The 23,427-nt window shown below is 38.4% G+C and overlaps 1 protein-coding gene across 1 annotated transcript in view; it reads right to left on the bottom strand.

Annotated features, from left to right (window-relative positions):
• LOC126481396 (leucine-rich repeat and WD repeat-containing protein 1-like) overlaps positions 1-13,867 on the bottom strand; it is a 134,879-nt gene extending 121,012 nt beyond the window's left edge. The window contains exons 1-2 of the mRNA XM_050105126.1: positions 13,658-13,867; positions 232-374 (exon numbers count right to left, since the gene is read on the bottom strand). Of these exons, the coding sequence (XP_049961083.1) occupies positions 232-374; positions 13,658-13,819 (305 nt within the window). The 5' untranslated portion in view covers positions 13,820-13,867. The remainder of the gene's footprint in view (positions 1-231; positions 375-13,657) is intronic.
• Positions 13,868-23,427: the final 9,560 nt, after the last annotated feature.

Here is a 23,427-nt window from a genome sequence, read left to right as displayed (position 1 = left end):
ATTCTCATAAAAAAAGAGTAAATAATTAAAAAAAGAATTAAATAAAGACAAAAACAATTTGCTGGTTACTTCCAAACACATTTCACTTATCAAAAGAGTAAGAGCGAAAATAAATCTAACATTATCCGTGATAATACAGTAATCACTAAGCGCTTACAATATCAACTAATATACTTTCCAGCTATGTGCCCCACCAATATCCTCTAGAAAAATGTATACAGTAGTGCTTACCTTGGATCTTCAGCATAGTATTTACTTTTGACAAAACCGCTATTAACATCTATAAAACAAATGCTATTTCCTCCACAAGTTGCAATCACATCTGTTGTCTGTTCAGGATGTCTTACATCTGATTCAAATGCACAATGCCACACCTAAAACAAAGAAAATAATCAATTCTTAGAGATAAGGACAGGTCAGACAAGAAGACTGACTTCTTTTTATGTCAACTGTGTCTTCGGTTTTCGCAGATGACTTTTTGCCAACAGCTATAGTTCAGCAATCAGAGAGAGAGAGAGAGAGAGAGAGAGAGAGAGAGAGAGAGAGAGAGAAGGAGGTCAACAGCAGAAAAGAGCTACCAAACTTCTATGTGAAAGTGAAATACAATCAGGGGTGCTGACTTATAAAAAGTATTGGGGGACCCGTACTGCAGGTCTTGCTCTGGGAAATTTTCTAAATTTTGGATGACAAGTTTTTTAAACATTTTAGAGTCATATGATCACATTAGAATGCTGAAAACTGGACTCGCAATAACTCGACACTTCAGGAAACTTGACAAGCCTGACATTTTTTGGCTTTGAAGTGTGTCGGACTGAGACTCGAACTCGGGACCTTTGCCTTTCGCGGGCAAGTGCTCTACCAACTGAGCTATCCAAGCACGACTCTCGACCCATCCTCACAGCTTCAGTTCTGCCAATACCTCGTATCCAACCTTCCAAACTTCACAGAAGCTCTTCTGCAAACCTTGCAGAACTAGCACTCCTGGAAGAAATGATGGCTTAGCCACAGACTGGGGGATGTTTCCAGAATGAGATTTTCACTCTGCAGTGGAGTTGCACTGATATGAAACTTCCTGGCAGATTAAAACTGTGTGCCAGACCGAGACCAGCTTGGGACCCGAGTTTTAATCTGCCAGAAAGTTTCATATCAGCGCACACTCCGTTGCAGAGTGAAAATTTCATTCTTAAAATACTGCTGCCGCACAGTAAAAGCACTTTGATTAATAAGTGAAATAGCTTATTTGAGCTTACTCTGAATAAGGCTCAGGGTTCATTAAATAAAAACAATATCTCAAAGTTAATGCTTTAATATAGTTAATACAGTATGCCTAATATTTTCAGTCAAAAAGTATGTAAATAGTGGGTTTTAATTGAGTCTTACACCCTAAAATTATTTAAGTATTTGAAAATAACTAATACAGTACAAAACTAGTACTAATTTTTCGAAACAGAAAATTTAACATTATGTGCGTAGATTAATTCTCTATTATATAAAGATTTTTAATATTGCTCTAAATGCCATTATTAGGGCTAGAGTGTCTTTAGAAAGGTGCAAATGTTGATCTTCTGACTGTATTACTGAATACGAAGTCATCGATGACTGGTAGGATATCCAATTCATCCAAAACATCTTGCTCACTGTGTGACAAGCTCGCCCATATTTTATGTAAGTGGCCAGCCAATAACAATTTCCTGTGACATTCTTGTTGCTATGTTTCCCCTTTCCTTAGGTTTTACTTTCTTATGTAGCATTTTCCTTCTTTTCCTGCTTTCTTTGAGTGTGTGCTTTAGTTTTCTTAGGTCTGTCCACATTCGTTCCTTTTAATGTGTGTCAGGGCGCTGATGACCTCAATGTTGAGCGCCCATAAGCCCCAACACACCACCACCATCTCGGTGGACATGAAGAACAGCCAAGTTGTTCAATTGCTTCCCTCCCATTGTTGATCAGAGATACGACTTCAGATGTCTAAGGGTGCTAAATTGGAGAAGCTTAATGCACTTCACTATTTCACATAATCTCTCTCCAACTGCAAGCTCTTGTGTAATGTACTTTCTTACATCACACATGTTTTTTAAGACAGTTGTTTTTATTAGTGATATCAGCTAACAGTCAAATGTATGCAGTCTCTCAATGTCTAGGTCATTTTTGAAAAACTCAGTTGATTTTTCCAAATTTGTTTCACCTCTGTTTACTAAAAGCAAGCACTCTTATTCAACTGCAACGACCTGTGTGAGTCCAGTTGAAGCAAACCGCTCAGTCATGCAAGATTGCACTGTTTCAAAAACTTCAACATAAATAGCTTTGTAGTATTCCTTTGGGGTTATGAAAGTGTGCGGTGAGCTGGCTTTGTTGTTTTCATACTTCTTTGGTATTCTCCGATTCCGAGGAAGCGAACGATAATCAACTTGTGAAGGTTTTTCTTTTAAATACAATTCCCAAAAGTGTTCAAAATTATCATGCCTTCACTCAATATACAAATCAAGCTCTCCCATTTTTTCCATATCAGCAACACTTAGATGAGGGCATTGAATTTTTACATTGACATCCTCTACTGGGTTCATTGCATGGCAATAAAGACGTAACAAGAAATAAGACTTAAATTGTAACATTGACTCAAGGTAGCCTGCACATTTGTAACCTGCCTCTGTTTTGTCCTCTGCAGAAAATGTTTCAAGAAACTCTAGAAGTTCTTCAAAGTTTTTCAATATTCTCAAGATACCAGAAACTCGCATAGTCCACCGAGTCAGGCAAAGGGGTCGTTGGCACTCTCACAGGGTATGTTTCTGGAAAGTCTCATCCTTTTGTTGGATTTCCTTACAGTGTTTATTAAGTCCTTGGCTAAAGCCATAATATCCCTCGCAGATGTAAGATGGCGGAGACTGTCTACAACTGCCAAGTCTAAACTGGGAGCAGTGCAGTGCACATATCATGCTTTTGGTTGTATATACAAAACCAACTTTTTTAGTTCTTTGAACTTACCTCTCATATTCGAGGCACCATCATAGCACTGTCCTCTTAAGTTATCCACTGACAAATCAAGACTAGCAAAAACGTCTTAAAATACTAAACATAGTTTGTGATTCAGTGTTGGGGGCCTCATATAAGCCAATAAAGACTTTGTTGATGATTAAGGAATCATCAAAAGTACGAATACAAAATGACACTGTTTGTGAATCGAAGAATCGCATGTTTCATCAACCACAATAGACAAATGTTCAGTCTTCTTGATTGAAGCCAATAACTTTCCCAACAGACTTTCCTTGTAGATAAATGATCTCGTTTTGAATATCGTGGGACATCCATTTATACTTCTAACGCCCTAACCAATCATTAAACTCAGGTATGTCGTTCTTTCCGAGTTCCAACAAAATTTGAGTTTACATCTTCGTTCCCTCCAATTGCTAGTCCTTGTCGAGAGAGAGAATTGTCTCAAGAGCTAAACGGCCTTTCTTCATATCACTGTTTAACTGTTTATTCAATTGGGAGGCCACACTTCGGTTAGTGATAGAATTTAGTTTCAGAACACCTTATTTATGCGTAAACGTGTTTTCATGAAGTTGGAATTTTTCCAAAGTCTTTTTCCAGTTAGAAAACCCTATGGAAATAAATGCATCTGCGTTTTTTTTTTAAGAAAATTGTAATAGATTTTTAGCATCTGCCTCTTTACAGGTTTTGCAAAAAACTTTTTTGGTAGATGCTTCATATTCTAGCCATTTATATCTGATCAACTAAGACTTCTGAAATGATCTTCCTTACCAGATTGTCCAGGTTTCGACTGAACGGTTCTCACCTGAAGACGACGAAGCAATTGACAACACAATAATTGTTGGAGGTCGACTTGCAGTATCATCAACTTCAAAGCACGCCTTTTTGGTGACAAATTTATCCATTGCAAACTTAATTCGTAATACACTAAGAGACTAAAGTAAACGAATAAAATATAGTCATATAAAATAGTCCACTAGACACTAAAGTCAGAACACTAAACATGTCTGCAGCAAGCACTGAACAAAACTATCCACACTGAGTGACAAACAGCAGGGTGGCTTTATATAGCCGCGACGTTGTAATGTCTCGAAGCATCAAGGCGACGCAAGGCAGAGGGTTCCAGGTGCTTCTGCTCCAGTCCTTTTGATGTTGCTGCGGCCACAGCGCTGGCCCGCCAGCGCCAGACTTTACCTGAAGATTCACGCAACAGGACAAATTCTAAGTGTGCCCACAGCACCGTAACACTATCATGATTCACACGACTCTTTTTCAGTTAACCTGCTTACTACCATAATTGTTATTTGTTTTAACTCATTACTAGATGTATTCTGAAAGGTAACTATCGTCAAATAAGGAAAATAAGAAAGTCCAACATAATTTGGTGATTTTACGAAGCATAATATAACTAATAATTTTCTTAAATTATAGGGGAGCGGAGGGGGGGGGGGGGGGTGTCCTCCCCCCCCCCCCCCCAAATGAATTTCTGAAGGGGCTCAAGCCCCCTCAGGCCCCATGGAGTCAGTGCCTGCGAAGACAACATGAACATCAGTGAGGGACAATAACTGCCCATGAGAAGATTGGAAGAGTAAAGAAGTTTAGTACCTCAGTGAAGTATTCCAACAGAATGGGCTAGAACAAGGATAGCGATGTAAATAACCAAATGAAAACAATCCATTTAGTTGGTTGCTGACTAACAATCAACCTATTTGGTTGTAGTTTTACATATTGGTTGGTTTATTTATTCATTTTCTTTATTAAATCCAGTGTGTGGAAACAAATGAATAAAAACTATCTATAGTTTTGTACATTGGCTGAATTATTCATTCTCTCTTTTTACATCAAAAAATTCTGCAGTTTTCATGTTGGTTAAACCACATACTCTTTTTTTCGGCTGAAACCACTCTCCTGAGTTTCAGATAACTGAGCTGTCCATTCATTCTTCTGAATGAAACTAACCTACAGGACTTTCATTGGGTGAACTAATGTGGATATATACTGGTGTACTGATACCCCCAGAGGGTACCCCATAATCCTGGTGGCGTGTGAAGACATCTCGGGTTGTAGGTTGTCACTGCCATCTTCGATCTGAAGACTGGTTTGATCCAACTTTCCATGCAACTCTGTCCTGTACAAAACTCTATCTCTGAATAACTAATGCTAACAACCTACACCTGAACTTGTTTACTATATTCATCTCTTGGTCTCCCTTTTACAATTTTAACCCCCCCCCCCCCCCCCCTTATGCTTCTCTACCCCAAAACACAAACTTTATTTCATTACCACAAAGATGATTCTGATCCTTTGTTTCAGTCAAGTTATGCCACCAATTTATTTTCTCCCATAATCCACTAGCTGTGTGATCTACTCGCCTAATCTTTAGCAGTAATCTGTAGCATCACATTTCAAAAGCCTCTATTCTCTTGTCTGAAATGTTTGTCATCCATGTTTCAGTTCCACACACAGATGGCTACACCCCATACAAATACATTCATAAATGACTTCCTAACCCTTAAATCCATATTCAGAGTCAACAAACTTCTCTTCGTCACAAAATTCCAAAGAGAACAGGTGCTGACAAGTGTGACAACTACCAACTACCAGTGTAGTTGCAAAATACTAAAATTTTTTACAAAAGAACAGAAAAACTGGTAAAAACTTGCATCATGGAAGATCACTTTGGATTCTGGAGAAATGTAGGAACATGCGAGGCAATACTGCCCCAATGACTTATCTTAGAAGATAAATTAATAAAAGACATGCCTACTTTTATAGCTTTTGTAGATTTGGAGAAAGCTTTTGACAATGGCAACTGGACTACACTCTTTGAAATCCTGGAGGTAGCAGCGATGAAATACAGGGAGCAAAAGGTTATAAGCAAATGTACAGAAACCAGACAGAGTTTGGGGAAAAAAGGGAAGCAGTGATTAGAAAGGGAGTGAGACAGGGTTGTAGCCTATCTGAGATGTTGTTCAGTCTGTACACTGAGCAAGCAGTAAAGAAAACCAAAGAAAAATTTGGAATAGGAACTGAAGTTCAGGGAAAAGAAATAAAAACTGAGGTTTGCTGATGACATGGCAATTATGTCAGAGACAGTAAAGGACTTGAAGGAGCAGATGAATGGAATGGACAGTGTCTTGAGAGGAGGATACAAGGTGAAGATCAACAAAAGCAAAATAAGGATAATAGAATGTAGTCACACCAGATCAGGGCATGCTGAGAGAATTACATTAGGAAACAAGACACTAAAAGTAGTAGATGAATTTTGCTATTTGGGTAGCAAAGTAACTGACTGCAGGTGAAGTACAGCATATCAAAAGCACATGTTATGGCAAGAAAAGCGTTTCTGAAGAAGAGAAACATGTTAACATCGAATATACGTTTCAGTGATGGGAAGTCTTTTCTGAAAGTATTTGTATGAAGTGTAACCACATACAAAACTTCCTGGCAGATTAAAACTGTGTGCTGGACTGAGACTCGAACTTGGGACCTTTGCCTTTTGCGGGCAAGTGCTCTACGAAATGGGCTACCCAAGGAGGACTCATGACCTGTACCCACAGCTTCAATTCTGGCAGCAGAGCACTTGCCCGCGAAAGGCAGAGGTAACCAGCTCGAGTCTCGGTCCGGCACACAGTTTTAATCTGCCAGGAAGTTTCATATCAGCGCACACTCCGCTGCAGAGTGAAAATCTCATTCTGTAACCACATATGTTTGATTAGATCAGCTTAGATTCAGTTTTCGTTCCATAGACCCAAAAAAGTGAGATGATTCTCGTGGTTGTGGAACACGTCAGAAAATACATAAAAACATAAAACATTTGAATATAATACTTACTAACCAGATCATTTGTCAGAAGATTGACAAAATAGGTGATTACAATGCAGTAAACTAAAACAGATAATATCTGCAGAATTAACACGCTGTCAAAATGAAACACTGTTATGCACTGTTAATAAATTTATCATAAACAAAACACCTAATCCTGACTAGTGTGACCAAGTATTATCAGAACTTAAGTATAACAGGCATTTTTACTTATGCTGGCTTAACAGTCTCTGTTAAGATACTGATCTATAGAGTAGAAGAAATTGGCTACCAAAAACTATTTCACACACTGTTTAAACCAAGCTTTATCTGAAACCAAGTTTTTAATGGTTGCTGCCAATTTACTGAAAATGTGTGCTCCTGAATATTGGACGCCTTTCTGGACCAAGGCAAGTGATTTTAGGTCTTTATGTAAATTGTTCTTATTTGTAGTATTTATACTATGTATTGAACTATTGGTTGGAAATAGAGATATATTACTTGCAACAAATTTCATTAAGGAATAAATATACTGAGAAGCAGTGGTTGGAATACAAAGTTCTTTGAACAGGTTTCTACATGATGTTCTTGAATTTACACCACAAATGATTCTTATCACATGCTTTTGCACCCTAAAAACTTTTGCTCTGTTCGACGAGTTGCCCCAGAATATGATCCCATATGACAACAGAATGGAAGTAACCAAGGTATGCAAGGTTTTTTTACATTTATGTCTCCTACATCCGACATCACTGCAAATACAGACTTATTTATGTGATTAAGCAATTCTGTAGTTTGCCCCGCCCAACTGAATTTATTATAGAGTCATAATCCCAGAAATTTAACACTGTCAACCTCTTCCATCTGCATGCCTTCATATGTTATACACATGCTCGAAGGAAATCTCTTACAGGTTCTGAACTGCATATAGTGGGTCTTCTCAAAGTTTAATGGCAGTGAGTTAGCTTTAAACCATTAACATCAGTGAAAATTTGATTAGCAGCTAATTCTAAATCTCTACTTGACCTGCTACTTATTGCAACTGTTGTATCATATGCAAACAAAACAAACTTAGCATCTGGCAACGTAACAGACGAGAGGTGGTGGTGATGTTTGGTTTGTGGGGCACTCAACTGCCTGGTCTTCAGCACCTGTACAAAGTCCCAATTTTGACACAGGGCAATTTTTACACAATCCAATCTAGATACAGTTACGAATGATAATGATGAGGACAACACGAACACCCAGTCCCCTGGCAGAGAAAATCTCCAACCCATCCGGGAATCGAACCCGGGACCCCGTGAAACCAGACGCAACAATGCTAGCAAATAGACCATGAGAGTACAGACAGATGAGAGGTCACTGATGTAAATAAGAAAAAGCAACAGACCCAAGATGGAACCGTGAAGAACACCACATGTAATTAATTCCCAATCAGATGAAGACTGACTGCTTACTGCACAGCCATTATGCTGCAACACCCTTTGTATCCTGTAAGATTGATAAGACTCAAACCATTCTGCAGCACTGCCGACGACACCATAATATTCTAATTTACTTAAGAGAATGCTGTGGTTCACATAGTCAAAGGCTTTTGACAGCTCACAGAAAGTTCCAGTAGCCTCTAATTTATTATCTAATGAATTAAGAACATTCTCAATGTAAGTGTAAATAGCTTTCTCTATATCAGCACCCCTAAGAAATCCAAACTGTGACTTGGACAATATATTATTTTCGGTCAGACGCTTAAGGAGACACTTGAACACAACCTTTTCAAATACGTTTGAGAAAACCGGCAAAAATGAAATTGGTCGATAGTTTGATGGTGCCTCTTTATCCCCCTTCTTGCAAAGAGACTTGACTTCAGCATATTTTAGCCAGTCTGGAAATGTTCCACTGATAAGAGTGATTACACAAATAAATTAAGATAGAACTAAACTCGCATGAGCACTCTGATTAACTCCATTGATATGTTATCATACCCACTGGAATGATTAGATTTTAAGGATTTTATGATGGATGCTACTTCTTTGGGAGACATGAGTGTCATTTCCATTTCACTGACATTTTTAAAGACTAGTCTCTGATATTCCATTGCACTGTTCATGGAACCTGATAACTCCAGGCTTTCAGTACCAGAAACGAAGTACTTGTTTAAGAGGGTTGTAACACTACATGCATTTGTTACCAAAGTCTCATTTATTTTTAGAGCTATCTGTTCCTCTTCCTTTTTGGCCCTACATGTCTCTGTCTTCACTATATCCCATCAGTTTTTATTTTGTTGCCCAATGTAATTATTCTTTTCTCATAAGAAAGCCGCTCCAATCTCTGGATTACTTGCTTCAATATTTTGCAGTATTCTTTGTAATGCATTACAATTCCATCATCAGAGCTGTTCCTAGGTAGTAGATACAGTCTTCTTTTTGTCCCACATGATATCTTTATTACCTGTGTAATCCATGGTTTACTCAAGGAATAAAGATATCATGTGGGACTAAAGGAGACTGTATTACTTTTTGACCACTGTGTAATTTGAGTTACCTTTAGGGGAAATCAATTTTCAAAAGAAATTCTTTAATGAATGTTTTGTATTTTCCATTTGGGTCAGAAGTATTGTAAACATCTATCCAGATCATGTCTTTGAGCAATTTCCTGAATTTCTCAATTTTTGTCTTATGTATTACTTTCCTGTACTAAGATTTAATACATTTTCATCCTGGCAAGTTTAACATTTAACAGAAGATGCTACATGTCATGATCAGATAGCCCATTTACTATTGGTTTTGTGATATAACTTTTTCCCTAGATTTGTCTACAAAGATATTATCAATAGCAGTCTCAGAGCATTTACACATCCTAGTTGCAAAGTTCACAATAGGAACTAAATTGAATGATAGTGTTACTGACTGCAATAATTGTTCACTGACAGAGCTTTTCAATAAATCCACATTAAAATCACCAGCAACCACTATTTCCTTTTACCATGGGATGGGACAACAGAGCTTCCATATTTTTTATGAAGAGGTTAAAATTTTCTGACGGGGATTTGAATATACCTACTATTATAAAGGACTTATTATGAAATACTACCACTGTTGCACAAGCTTCTAAATGCTGCTCTGAGCAAAATTTATTAATATCAATATTCTTCAAATCAAAACAGTTTCTGACAAATGTAGCAGCTCCTCCTTAGTCATTCCATGTCAAATCAACACACATATTTTACCTCACCCTCTTAGATTTTGCTGAAAGTTGGTATTTATAGTGGGCACTGAGACTAAGAAAAATACCAGATTTCAATTTTTTATGGTTCAAATGGCTCTGAGCACTATGGGACTCAACTGCTGAGGTCATTAGTCCCATAGAACTTAGAAGTAGTTAAACCTAACTAAGCTAAGGACATCACAAACATCCATGCCCGAGGCAGGATTCGAACCTGCGACCGTAGCGGTCTTGCGGTTCCAGACTGTAGCGCCTTTAACCGCACGGCCACTTCGGCCGGCTCAATTTTTTATCTCAAACTATTCCTGAAATATGGCTGTCTAAACTTTTCAAAAACCAGCCAAAAATGTGTGAACGGACTTTTTTTAAATTGTCCTAGGAGGTGCCCTAATTGAGCTAGAGAACTGGGAAAGGTGTCATTTTGCAGCATTTTGCATGCTCTTTCCAGGGATATACAACAAACCATAGCTTCTAATTAATAACCTTTTTCAAAATACTAATTAATATTTTGATTTAATTTTAATTTTTTTTAAAAAGTACATAATTGAAAATTTTCAAAATATTTCTATAACTACTTTATACTATTGTAAATCACATGGCAAAATATAAATCTGGGATGATGATGGGTTCATTGTCAAAAAAAATTATTCTGGACTCTTGTTTTTCACTAACGGCCCCAGTTTGACCAAATTGACCTTTAACGAACAGGAATTTCTTTAAAATATACTGAAAGGTAAGTAAAAATAAGTATTAGAAATATCAAAACAGCACCTTATTAAACCAAAACTAATCAGCATATTTTGTGACAGTATATTAACCGATATAACAAAAACAAGAAATTGAGCATTCTACAAACTGAAATAAAGTATGAATAAGTACAAGACAGAGATAAGTACAAGACAGAGATTTAGGAACCAGGTTTTAAATTGTAAGACATTTCCAGGGGCAGATGAGGACTCTGAACACAATCTATTGGTTATGAACTGTAGATTAAAACTGAAGAAATTACAAAAAGGTGGGAACTTAAGGAGATGGGACCTGAATAAACTGAAAGAACCAGAGGTTGTACAGAGTTTCAGGGAGAGCATAAGGAAACAATTGACAGGACTGGGGGAAAGAAATACAGTAGAAGCAGAATGGGTAGCTCTGAGGGATGAAGTAGTGAAGGCAGCAGAGGATCAAGTAGGTAAAAAGACGAGGGCTAGTAGAAATCCTTGGGTAACAGAAGAAATATTGAATTTAATTGATGAAAGGTGAAAATATAAAAATGCAGTAAATGAAGCAGGCAAAAAGGAATACAAATGTCTCAAAAATGAGATCGACAGGAAGTGCAAAATGGCTAAGCAGGGATGGCTAGAGGACAAATGTAAAGATGTAGAGGCTTATCTCACTAGGGGTAAGATAGATACTGCCTACAGGCAAATTAAAAGAGACCTTTGGAGATAAGAGAACCACTTGTATGAACATCAAGAGCTCACATGGAAACCCAGTTCTAAGCAAAGAAGGGAAAGCAGAAAGGTGGAAGGAGTATATAGAGGGTCTATACAATGGCGATGTACTTGAGGACAATATTATGGAAATGGAAGAGGATGTAGATGAAAATGAAATGGGAGATACAATACTGCGTGAAGAGTTTGACAGAGCACTGAAAGACCTGAGTCAAAACAAGGCCCCCGGAGTAGACAACATTCCATTGGAACTACTGACGGCCTTGGGAGAGCCAATCATGACAAAACTCTACCATCTGGAGAGCAAGATGTATGAAACAGGCGAAATACCCTCAGACTTCAAGAAGAATATAATAATTCCAATCCCAAAGAAAGCAGGTGTTGACAGATGTGAAAATTACCGAACAATCAGTTTAATAAGTCACAGCTGCAAAATACTAACACGAATTTGTTACAGACGAATGGAAAAACTGGTAGAAGCCGAACTCGGGGAAGATCAGTTTGGATTCCGTAGAAATAATGGAACACGTGAGGCAATACTGACTCTACGATTTATCTTAGAAGAAAGATTAAGGAAAGGCAAACCTACGTTTCTAGCATTTGTAGACTTGGAGAAAGCTTTTGACAATGTTGACTGGAATACTCTCTTTCAAATTCTAAAGGTGGCAGGGGTAAAATACAGGGAGCGAAAGGCTATTTACAATTTGTACAGAAACCAGATGGTAGTTATAAGAGTCGAGGGACATGAAAGGGAAGCAGTGGTTGGGAAGGGAGTAAGACAAGTTTGTAGCCTATCCCCTATGTTATTCAATCTGTATATTGAGCAAGCAATAGAAGAAACAAAACGAAAGTTCGGAGAAGGTATTAAAATCCATGGAGAAGAAATAAAAACTTTGAGGTTCGCCAATGACATTGTAATTCTGTCAGAGACAGCAAAGGACTTGGAAGAGCAGTTGAACGGAATGGACAGTGTCTTGAAAGGAGGATATAAGATGAACATCAACAAAAGCAAAAGGAGGATAATGGAATGTAGTCTAATTAAGTCGGGTGATGCTGAGGGAATTAGATTAGGAAATGAGACACTTAAAGTAGTAAAGGAGTTTTGCTATTTGGGGAGCAAAATAACTGATGATGGTTGAAGTAGAGAGGATATAAAATGTAGACTGGCACTGGCAAGGAAAGCGTTTCTGAAAAAGAGAAATTTGTTAACATCGAGTATAGATTTGTGTGTCAGGAAGTCATTTCTGAAAGTATTTGTATGGAGTGTAGCCATGTATGAAAGTGAAACATGGACGATAAATAGTTTGGACAAGAAGAGAATAGAACCTTTCGAAATGTGGTGCTACAGAAGAATGCTGAAGATTAGATAGGTAGATCACATAACTAATGAGGAACTATTGAATAGGATTGGGGAGAAGAGAAGTTTGTGGCACAGCTTGACCAGAAGAAGGGTATCGGTTGGTAGGACATGTTCTGAGGCATGAAGGGATCACCAATTTAGTATTGGAGGGCAGCGTGGAGGGTAAAAATCGTAGAGGGAGACCAAGAGATGAATACACTAAGCAGATTCAGAAGGATGTAGGTTGCAGTAGGTACTTGGAGATGAAGAAGCTTGCACAGGATAGAGTAGCATGGAGAGCTGCATCAAACCATTCTCAGGACTGAAGATCACAACAACAACAAGTACAAGTATTTACATAATAGTTCTGGTTCATGTTGTTTGAAATGTACTATTAAACAAATTAAATACATAATGCTTGTTTTTTAGTAACAGGTATCTGTACATAGCTAAATGTAACACAATAGGTACTAACAACAATTTTGAAACAACTTTCTATAAAATATACAGTAACACTAACCTGACACAAAAATTAAGTTTTGAGTTGAAAGCAGTTTCCCAATAAATTGTCTTGGAACTTCACATATTTCATTTTAACAAAGCTGACTGGGTTTGGTTTACATCACTTTCATTAAGAATGTATGTTCTCCCTGCCAGAGTAAATGGATTCACTTTTGTGAGAACATCCACAACTGACACCCACAGGACATCTGCATGTGCATGACATGGAGTTCTTTGTGCCCGTTGCTATTGTGCTGCACAATAGTAATCACTCAATTTCTTACCTTAACACTTTACATTTTCTCCAAAAATTGTGATCATTAAATTTCTTACCTTATAACGTTACATTTTCACTAACCTGTGTCCGTACATCTGCCAAACCAGATTTTCTCCAAGAATGGCACCTAAAGAAAACGCTAGGTTCAAAACAAGGTCCTGTTAATAAATCAGCTCTCTTTCTAGAAACACCGTTGCAATCTAACACTTCACTTTCCAGCCCCCTGATCTGCGCTCTCTTCATGATTCCCGCGATGAAGATCAGTGATCACAATACAAACTGCGTAAGATGAAATACATGGGTAAATCCAAAGAGGTTCAGTCAGGTTTCCATGGACATGAATCACAGAATCACATGCGACACATCATCTGAAAGACGAAAACCAAATTTCGGAAACCGTTTTTCGCTGTCGTGTTCACATGTTAAGGTCTGAAGTGAATTTGCTAGCTCAGTTACATATGACGTCAGGAAAATAGCTGTTCCAGATTCCGACTTAGTCAGCGCAATCGCAATTTCTCTTCATTTCAGTATTAGAGATATACCGTTTCACGCTCAGTCCAATATTTCAGGTTCTCCTTCGCCCCGCCCGTATTAGTCAAATATTTTAGCAACAAGACTTAACCTACCAAATCCAAGTACATTTATACCTGGGAGCGAAAATCGAGTGTGGAAGTGGAAAACTGGCAGCTAGAAATGAATTTTCAGAATCGATTTTGGACCAACCAGAAACGGTACTGACTACTGTGAAATATGTTTACGAAATCTGGTTTTGGTAGCTCTATGTGAACAGTTGATTTCACATACGCACCAATTATGTCGCAACGTCTAGTGGCATCCTGCAGTTGCATGTGTGAACTATGAAGACCCGTCCACACGCAACGATCTGTCTGCGCACATCACATCTGAGCAGACAGATCGTTGCGTGTGGAAAGAAGTTTTGCACCAACCTGAGGTGTGTGCAAATCTGGAAGTTGGAGTTGGAGGTTTGAGCGAAACCTCTCAAATCTGTGGGTTCAAACCACATCTGCGCAGACAAGTTGGAGCGTGTGGACAGGAGATCGCCGCAAATCTGGCGCGAAACAGTGGTTTGCACAGTCTAGTGTTTGTATTTGTGCGCACAGGGAATTAAAATGGCTGATACTCGTCAGTGTTCTCGAGAGTTTGTGAGTTCATTGAAATATATAGAAACCATCCATGTTTGTGGAAGATTAAAGTAAAGAATATAGTGACAGAGACAAAAAGACAGCAGCATACAATGCTCTAATTGAAAAATTGCGGGTATTCTTTCACTCAACTCTTGTTTCGATATTGCAGTTGAAAATTCCAAATCCTTGTAGGTCCTTCCTGTTGCTAGGAATCTTAATGTTACCGCCAGCCGTTCATAAGAACTTGCCCTTCTCTATACAAGTATTTTGTCTCATAATATGAGGGGTTACAAGCTTTAAGAGATAATAAGTTTTGACATCCATCCGCAAATAATTTCACCAGTCGTTAGGTTCGCCCTGCAAATCGTGCAGTAAATTTACGTGAGAAAACTACTTTCGTTTTAGCAGCCACTGTCTACACCATTTTGACCGCTTTCTCTGTTTCCTGCGGTTGGTCTGGATGTTTTCTGTAGCACAAGTTGCGAACACAAGCCACAACAGAACTTCCCCCATTTCTATATTTCAAAATAACTGAATTAAAATTTTGACGTTTACGGGGAGCGTAGTCGTTTGCCACTGATATTTCTTTTCTACACCGACAGTTGGCGGGCGAGTAGTAGATTGGGGTTTGTGTCGTGTGAACACACCACCTTTGCAGCGATCTTTTGCATGTACAGACATCTGCGCAGACAGATCGTTGCGTGTGGACCAGACAGAACTTTCGCCAAGCAACAAAACATTGAACTTTATTTTACATTATTGCGCCACTTTACTTCCACGACTGCTCCCTGGTGGCAGTATTTCGAAACAAGCATTCTGCCGCAGGTATCGTGAAGCAATTGCGGCTGTACTCCATTCGATTCCAATGTTTTAATTCTATTACTGCAAAAAGTGAACAAGGGTCGTAGGTACACTTTCGCAGCTTCTGGAGCGACAAGAACAGCAACCTACATTTGATTTTATACAGCAGTTAGTTTGGAGGGGCAATATGTGGAATATGTCATTGGTTTGCACAATCTAAAGAATTTTTTTTGATGAATACATAAATAAACTGTAATTTCCAAGAAATGGTGCCATCACTCGGAGCGATATATATCGAACGCTCGACTCTCCAAGCGGGAAATATGGATAATGTTTACTATTTTCATTTTGACAACGGAACATCGGATGAGAATAGAAGTCGTGAGTGAATCTAATGCAATGCGTATGTCCAGTTCTGTTACGTAGAAGCAGTTGATTCCCCGTTTGAATGATACAGAAAACTCCCTACAATTCTGTTGGAATGGTGCCCATTACCTAAATTACACACGATATTGTGCACGAAAGTTAATACATGTAACCAAAAAAGCGAATTGTATAAACTTCGTGATTTGTGCATCGTATACATTGTGGATTACATGCAGGAAATAGCTCCAGTGTGTCACGTGGCAGTTGTTAAACTATAAAAACTAGTTATTCGAAACGCCTGTATCGACAAAAACAATAAAATCTTGGAGGAGTGATGTTCCTGCAGATGATATTTACATGTTACCTTTTGGTTCGTTTGCCATTTTCGTTTCCGAGTGTTATTTCTTTTATAAATGTGTTTGTGGCCCCCCTGATTTATCCCTGTGTGAATTGGAATTCAACAAAATTTTATCTATTTTCGGATCCAATATTTGGGTTTCGTCTTCCATGCCTTTGACTCGGAAATACGGAAGCGTCCGATCCCACCCGTCTGCTTTGATCCATGACGTCACAAATATGGCGGAAACAAAAACAAACACACACTCTTTCCACAAGAAGCCTAATGACACTAACGGGACAAGCGCGGGAAATAGGGTGTTTTGGGTGGGGGGCAAACTAAATATAAACAAATTTAGACGCCTTGCGTAGCTACAACGTGTAAGTGAAGACAGCCATGCATGAATACCCACCCACCTCCCCAGGGGTCGTAACCCCTGCAACCCATAGAAGATAAAGATGCTTCAGTAGCTGATTAGTGTTTTTTGTCTTTTTTTAAAAAAAATCTCACGGGATAGAACGAACAGATCAGAAAAGTAAATAAAATAATACAGAACTGGAGACAGCACACTCAAACCAAACTCCGCGCCGTCATGACGTCACACACAACACCCTTACGTCACGGGTCAAAGCCGACGCGTTGGATCGGACGCTTCTGTCGACCCTTTGACTCTTATTACAGCTCCAATGTCATAACCTGCTCTATAACATTCATACCCAATCGTATAATTTCAGTTGACACCATTGGGGGCGAAATCCAAAATAGTACTCTAGCTCAGACATGTGTTCTTGCCAGTCTGTGTTACCGATAGGCTTAAATTTTGATCGTTGTTGCCCTGTAAAGAAACAATTATACGCCAATCATATCTTCCTATATGTAGTATCACAAAATCCAGTTTATTTTTATGTGATTTTTTGATAAAAAAAGAGCCGAATGAGGGATTATTAATAGATCTAAGCGATACTGAAACTGGGATTTCCAAATTGCATGACTGTTATCAATGCAAGACACTCATTATCAGAGTGTAACAGGTACAGTTGAATGTGCAACAAAACATTTGAAATAAATCACAAAGTTTTAGGTTAGTTTCAACTAATATTTTTTAATGTGGTGGGCAGTCACAACTTTCTTCCGTATTTTAATAAGCAACCAAAACTGTGCATGGCGGAGGGTATCCTTGTACTACTTACAAATCATTTCCTTTCCTGTTCCACTCGCAAACAGAGTGAGGGAAGAGATGCTATCTATATGCCTCCATACGAACCCTGATTTCGTATATCTTCCAATTTGTCTCAATAGTCTTCAACAAAAAGAACATTATCTTCCCTCCGGAGATTCTCATAAGAGTTAGCCAATCATCTTCATGTTGTTGTTGTTGTCTTCAGTCCTGAGACTGGTTTGATGCAGCTCTCCATGCTATTCTATCCTGTGCAAGCTTCATCTCCCAGTACTTACTTCAACCTACATCCTTCTGAATCTGCTTAATGTATTCATCTCTCGGTATCTCTCTACGATTTTTGCCCTCCACGCTGCCCTCCAATACTAAATTGGTGATCCCTTGATGCCTCAGAACATGTCCTACCAACCGATCCCTTCTTCTGGTCAAGTTGTGCCACAAACTTCTCTTCTCCCCAATCCTATTCAATACTTCCTCATTAGTTATATGATCTACCCACCTAATCTTCAGCATTCTTCTGTAGCACCACATTTCGAAAGCTCCTATTCTCTTCTTGTCCAAACTATTTATCGTCCATGTTTCACTTTCATACATGGCTACACTCCATACAAATACTTTCAGAAATGACTTCCTGACACATAAATCTATACTCGATGTTAACAAATTTCTCTTCTTCAGAAACGCTTTCCTTGCTATTGGCAGTCTACATTTTATATCCTCTCTACTTCGACCATCATCAGTTATTTTGCTCCCCAAATAGCAAAACTCCTTTACTACTTTAAGTGTCTCATTTCCTAATCTAATTCCCTCAGCATCACTCGACTTAATTCGACTACATTCCATTATCCTTGTTTTGCTTTTGTTGATGTTCATCTTATATCCTCCTTTCAAGACACTGTCCATTCCATTCAACTGCTCTTCCAAGTCCTTTGCTGTCTCTGACAGAATTACAATGTCATCGGCGAACCTCAAAGTTTTTATTTCTTCTCCATGGATTTTAATACCTACTCCAAATTTTTCTTTTGTTTCCTTTACTGCTTGCTCAATATACAGATTGAACAACATCGGGGAGAGGCTACAACCCTGTCTCACTCCCCTTCCAACCACTGCTTCCCTTTCATGTCCCTCGACTCTTATAACTACCATCTGGTTTCTGTACAAATTGTAAATAGCCTTTTGCTCGCTGTATTTTACTCCTGCCACCTACAGAATCTGAAAAAGAATATTCCAGTCAACATTGTCAAAAGCTTTCTCTAAATCTATGAATGCTAGAAATGTAGGTTTGCCTTTCCTTAATCTATCTTCTAAGATAAGTCGTAGGGTCAGTGTTGCCTCAGTTGTCCCATTATTTCTACAGAATCCAAACTGATCTTCCCCGAGGTTGGCTTCTACCAGTTCTTCCATTCGTCTGTAAAGAATTCGTGTTAGTATTTTGGAGGCGTGACTTACTAAACTGATTTTCACATCTGGTAATTTTCACATCTGTCAACACTTGCTTTCTTTGGGATTGGAATTTTTATATTCTTCTTGAAGTCTGAGGGTATTTCGCCTGTTTCATACATCTTGCTCACCAGATGGTGATAATACTCACATATTGTTTGAGCCTACTGGCAACCTATATAGCAGCTCACCCCTGAGTTGGTGCAATGTGTTGGTTTAATCAGACTTGGTGCAGATTTCAAACACTTGAGCAGTCATCATGAATGGATCACATTGGTGTTGTACAGGTGGTGTAAGTGATCTTCCCTCATTCCCAATCTTCCAAGTAATATCCATCTTCCCAGAGGACGGAAAAAATGTTCCTGAAAGCTAGAAATAGTTTTTTATTCAAGTTTTGTTTTTCTTTCATATTTCATGCAATGCATTTCATAATTTTACAGACAGTACTGTCAGCTTAGATTAGATTAGATTTACTTTCATTCCAATTGATCCGTAGTGAGGAGGTTCTCCAGGATGTGGAACATGTCAGAAAAACAACAATACATGACAAATATTTACAACTAAAACAAATAAGTTAATGTACCATTCCACAGGTCCCAAGTGGAATCATCGTCATTTTTTAATGAACACTATATCAAAGAGTCATTTTACAAATACTAATGCACTGAATTTAAAATAAAGAAGTTTTTTATTTATTTATAAGGTAATAAACATGTAATACAACTTCTATGATACTTATTTACAATGAACACATTACTGCACTGAAATGGTGCAGAAGTTAGATTGTACAGGGCTATTAAAAATGACTGAAGCGATTTCATAAATTCACTGTAGCTCCATTCATTGACATATGGTCACAACACACTACAGATACGTAGAAAAACTCATAAAGTTTTGTTCGGCTGAAGCCGCACTTCAGGTTTCTGCCGCCAGAGCGTTCGAGAGCGCAGTGAGACAAAATGGCGACAGGAGCCGAGAAAGCGTATGTCGTGCTTGAAATGCACTCACATCAGTCAGTCATAACAGTGCAATGACACTTGAGGATGAAGTTCAACAAAGATCCACCAACTGCTAAGTCCATTCGGTGATGGTATGCGCAGTTTAAAGCTTCTGGATGCCTCTGTATGGGGAAATCAACGGGTCGGCCTGCAGTGAGCGAAGAAACAGTGGAACGCGTGCGGGCAAGTTCCACGCGTAGCCCACGGAAGTCGACGAATAAAGCAAGCAGGGAGCTAAACATACCACAGCCGACGGTTTGGAAAATCTTACGGAAAAGGCTAAAGCAGGAGCCTTACCGTTTACAATTGCTACATGCCCTACACCCGATGACAAAGTCAAACGCTTTGAATTTTCGGCGCGGTTGCAACAGCTCATGGAAGAGGATGCGTTCAGTGCGAAACTTGTTTTCAGTGATGAAGCAACATTTTTCTTAATGGTGAAGTGAACAGACACAATGTGCGAATCTGGGCGGTAGAGAATCCTCACGCACTCGTGCAGCAAATTCGCAATTCACCAAAAGTTAACATGTTTTGTGCAATCTCACGGTTTAAAGTTTACGGCCCCTTTTTCTTCTGCGAAAAAAACGTTACAGGACACGTGTATCTGGACATGCTGGAAAATTGGCTCATGCCACAACTGGAGACCGACAGCGCCGACTTCATCTTTCAACAGGATGGTGCTCTACCGCACTTCCATCATGATGTTCGGCATTTCTTAAACAGGAGATTGGAAAACCGATGGATCGGTCGTGGTGGAGATCATGATCAGCAATTCATGTCATGGCCTCCATGCTCTCCCGACTTAACCCCATGCGATTTCTTTCTGTGGGATTATGTGAAAGATTCAGTGTTTAAACCCCCTCTACCAAGAAACGTGCCGGAACTGCGAGCTCGCATCAACGATGCTTTCGAACTCATTGATGGGGACATGCTGCGCCGAGTGTGGGAGGAACTTGAGTATCGGCTTGATGTCTGCCGAATCACTAAAGGGGCACATATCGAACATTTGTGAATGCGTAAAAAAACTTTTTGAGTTTTTGTATGTGTGTGCAAAGCATTGTGAAAATATCTCAAATAATAAAGTTGTTGCAGAGCTGTGAAAATCGCTTCACTCCACATCGCTTTACTCCACATAAGCATTAACAACTTGAACATGGTATTTAAGTAAAATCCAGCAGGAACCAATTGTGTACACAGAGAGAATTCAGGCCACCTTAAATATACTTGAGCCCATGGCTTGCTCTCTCTCTCTCTCTCTCTCTCTCTCTCTCTCTCTCTCTCACACACACACACACACACACACACACACACACACACACACACACACACACACACACATATTTTCAATGAAAACATTACTGCACTGAAACTGTGCAGAAGTTATATTGTACTTATATACAAATCAGTTGGTTTTACTGAGAAATTCATTAATGGAGAAGAAGGAGTTGGTCACCAATAAATCCTTTAGGCTTCTCTTAAACTGAATTTCATTGGTTGTTAAACTTTTTATTGCTGCTGGCAAGTTATTGAAAATGTGTGTTCCTGAATAATGCACACCTTTTTGTACAAGACTAAGTGACTTTAAATCCTTGTGAAGATTATTCTTATTTCTAGTATTGATTCCATGAATTGAGCTGTTGGTTTGAAAAAGTGATATATTTTTAATTACAAATTTCATTAAGGAATAAATATATTGGGAAGCAGTAGTTAGTATCCCTAGTTCCCTAAACAGGCTTCTGCAGGATGTTCTTGAGTTCACAGCACATATAACTCTTACTGCATGTTTTTGTGCCCGGAAAACTGTAGCTTGGCTTGATGAATTACCCCAAAAAATAATCCCATATGACATTATGGAATGAAAGCAAGCATAGTATGTCAGTTTTTTCATTTTTATATCCCCTATGTCTGACAAAATTCGCATTGCAAACAGAGATATGTTAAGACGCTTCAGCAGTTCTGTGGTGTGCTCCACCCAGTTGAATTTATTATCAAGCTGTAATCCCAAGAATTTAACACTGTCCACTTCTTCTATCTTCTTGTCATCGTACGTTAGACATATACTCGTGGGACACCCCTTACAAGTTCTGAACTGCATGTAGTGTGTTTTTTCAAAGTTTAGTGACAAAGAATTGGCTAGGAACCAGTGATTAATGTCCACAAATATTTTATTGGCTGATCTTTCTAAGACTACACTTGATTTGCTATTTATTGCAATGTTTGTATCATCGGCAAACAAAACGAACTTGGCATCTGGTAATGTTACTGATGAAAGGTCATTGATATCTACAAGAAAAAGTAAGGGCCTCAAAATGGAACCTTGTGGAACCCACATGTAATTAGTTCCCAGTTGGGTGATGCCTGATAGCTTGATACATGTCTCTTTCCTAATAGCACCCTTTGTTTCCTTGCAGAGATATAAGATTTGAACCATTTTGCAGCATTTCCTGTTACACTATCATATTCTAATTTACTTAAAAGTATATTGTGATTTACACAGTCAAATGTCTTTGACAGATCACAAAATATACCAGTTGCTTGCAATTTTTTGTCTAATGAATTAAGCACATTTTCACTGTAAGTGTAGATAGCCTTCTCAATATCAGAACCTTTTAGAAATCCAAACTGTGACTTTGACAGTATGTTATTTGAGATAAGATGGTTATAAAGCCGACTGTACATTACTTTTTCGAAAATTTTTGAGAATGCTAGCAACAGTTAAATTGGACGGAAATTTGATGCTATTTCTTTATCTCCCTTCTTAAACAGTGGCTTAACTTCAGCATATTTCAGCCATTCAGGAAATATTCCATTGATAAACGACTAGTTACACAGATAGCTTAATATGTTACTTAGCTCAGAATCACATTCTTTAATTAACTTTGTTGATATTTCATTATAACCGCTGGATCTTTTTGATTTTAAAGATTTTGTGATGGACATTATTTCTGTTGGGGTAGTGAGAGTCAAATTCATATTATGGAAGTTACTTGAAATGTCTGGTCTGAGGTATTCCATAGCAGCATCTACCGAACCTGACAACCCCATCTTTTCAGTAACAGTTATAAAATGTTTGTTAAAAAGTTCTGCAACACTATACACATCTGTCACCAATGTACCATTTACTCTTAATGCTATTTGTTCCTCTTCATGTCTGATTCTACCGGTCTCCTCCTTCACTATATACCATATTGTCTTTATTTTGTTATCTGATATGACTATCTTTTCCTTGTAATATATTTGCTTTGACATCCGTATTACAGTCTTTAATATTTTGCAGTATTTCTTATAATGTGCTATAGCATCAACATTGGAAATGTTTCGGAGTGACAGATACAGTTTTCTTTTTGTTTTACAAGATACCCCTATTCCTCGAGTAATCCATGGCTTCATTGTAGACTTTGCTCTAACCTTGGTAAGTTTTGGGGGAAAGCAGTGTTCAAATAAGGTAAGCACTTTATTAGCAAAAGTGTTATATTTTTCGTTCGTGCCATGAGCACTGTAAACATCAGTCCAGTGAATGTGTCTGAGGAGTGTCCTAAAATAATCAATTTTTGGCTTACTGATTACCCTCTTGAGCTCAGATTTAA

The sequence above is a fragment of the Schistocerca serialis genome, chromosome 5 (assembly GCF_023864345.2).
Source record: "Schistocerca serialis cubense isolate TAMUIC-IGC-003099 chromosome 5, iqSchSeri2.2, whole genome shotgun sequence".
NCBI classification, from domain to species: domain Eukaryota; kingdom Metazoa; phylum Arthropoda; class Insecta; order Orthoptera; family Acrididae; genus Schistocerca; species Schistocerca serialis.
Note: the sequence above shows the minus strand (reverse complement) of the source record. Positions and strands in the feature narration are given on the sequence as shown.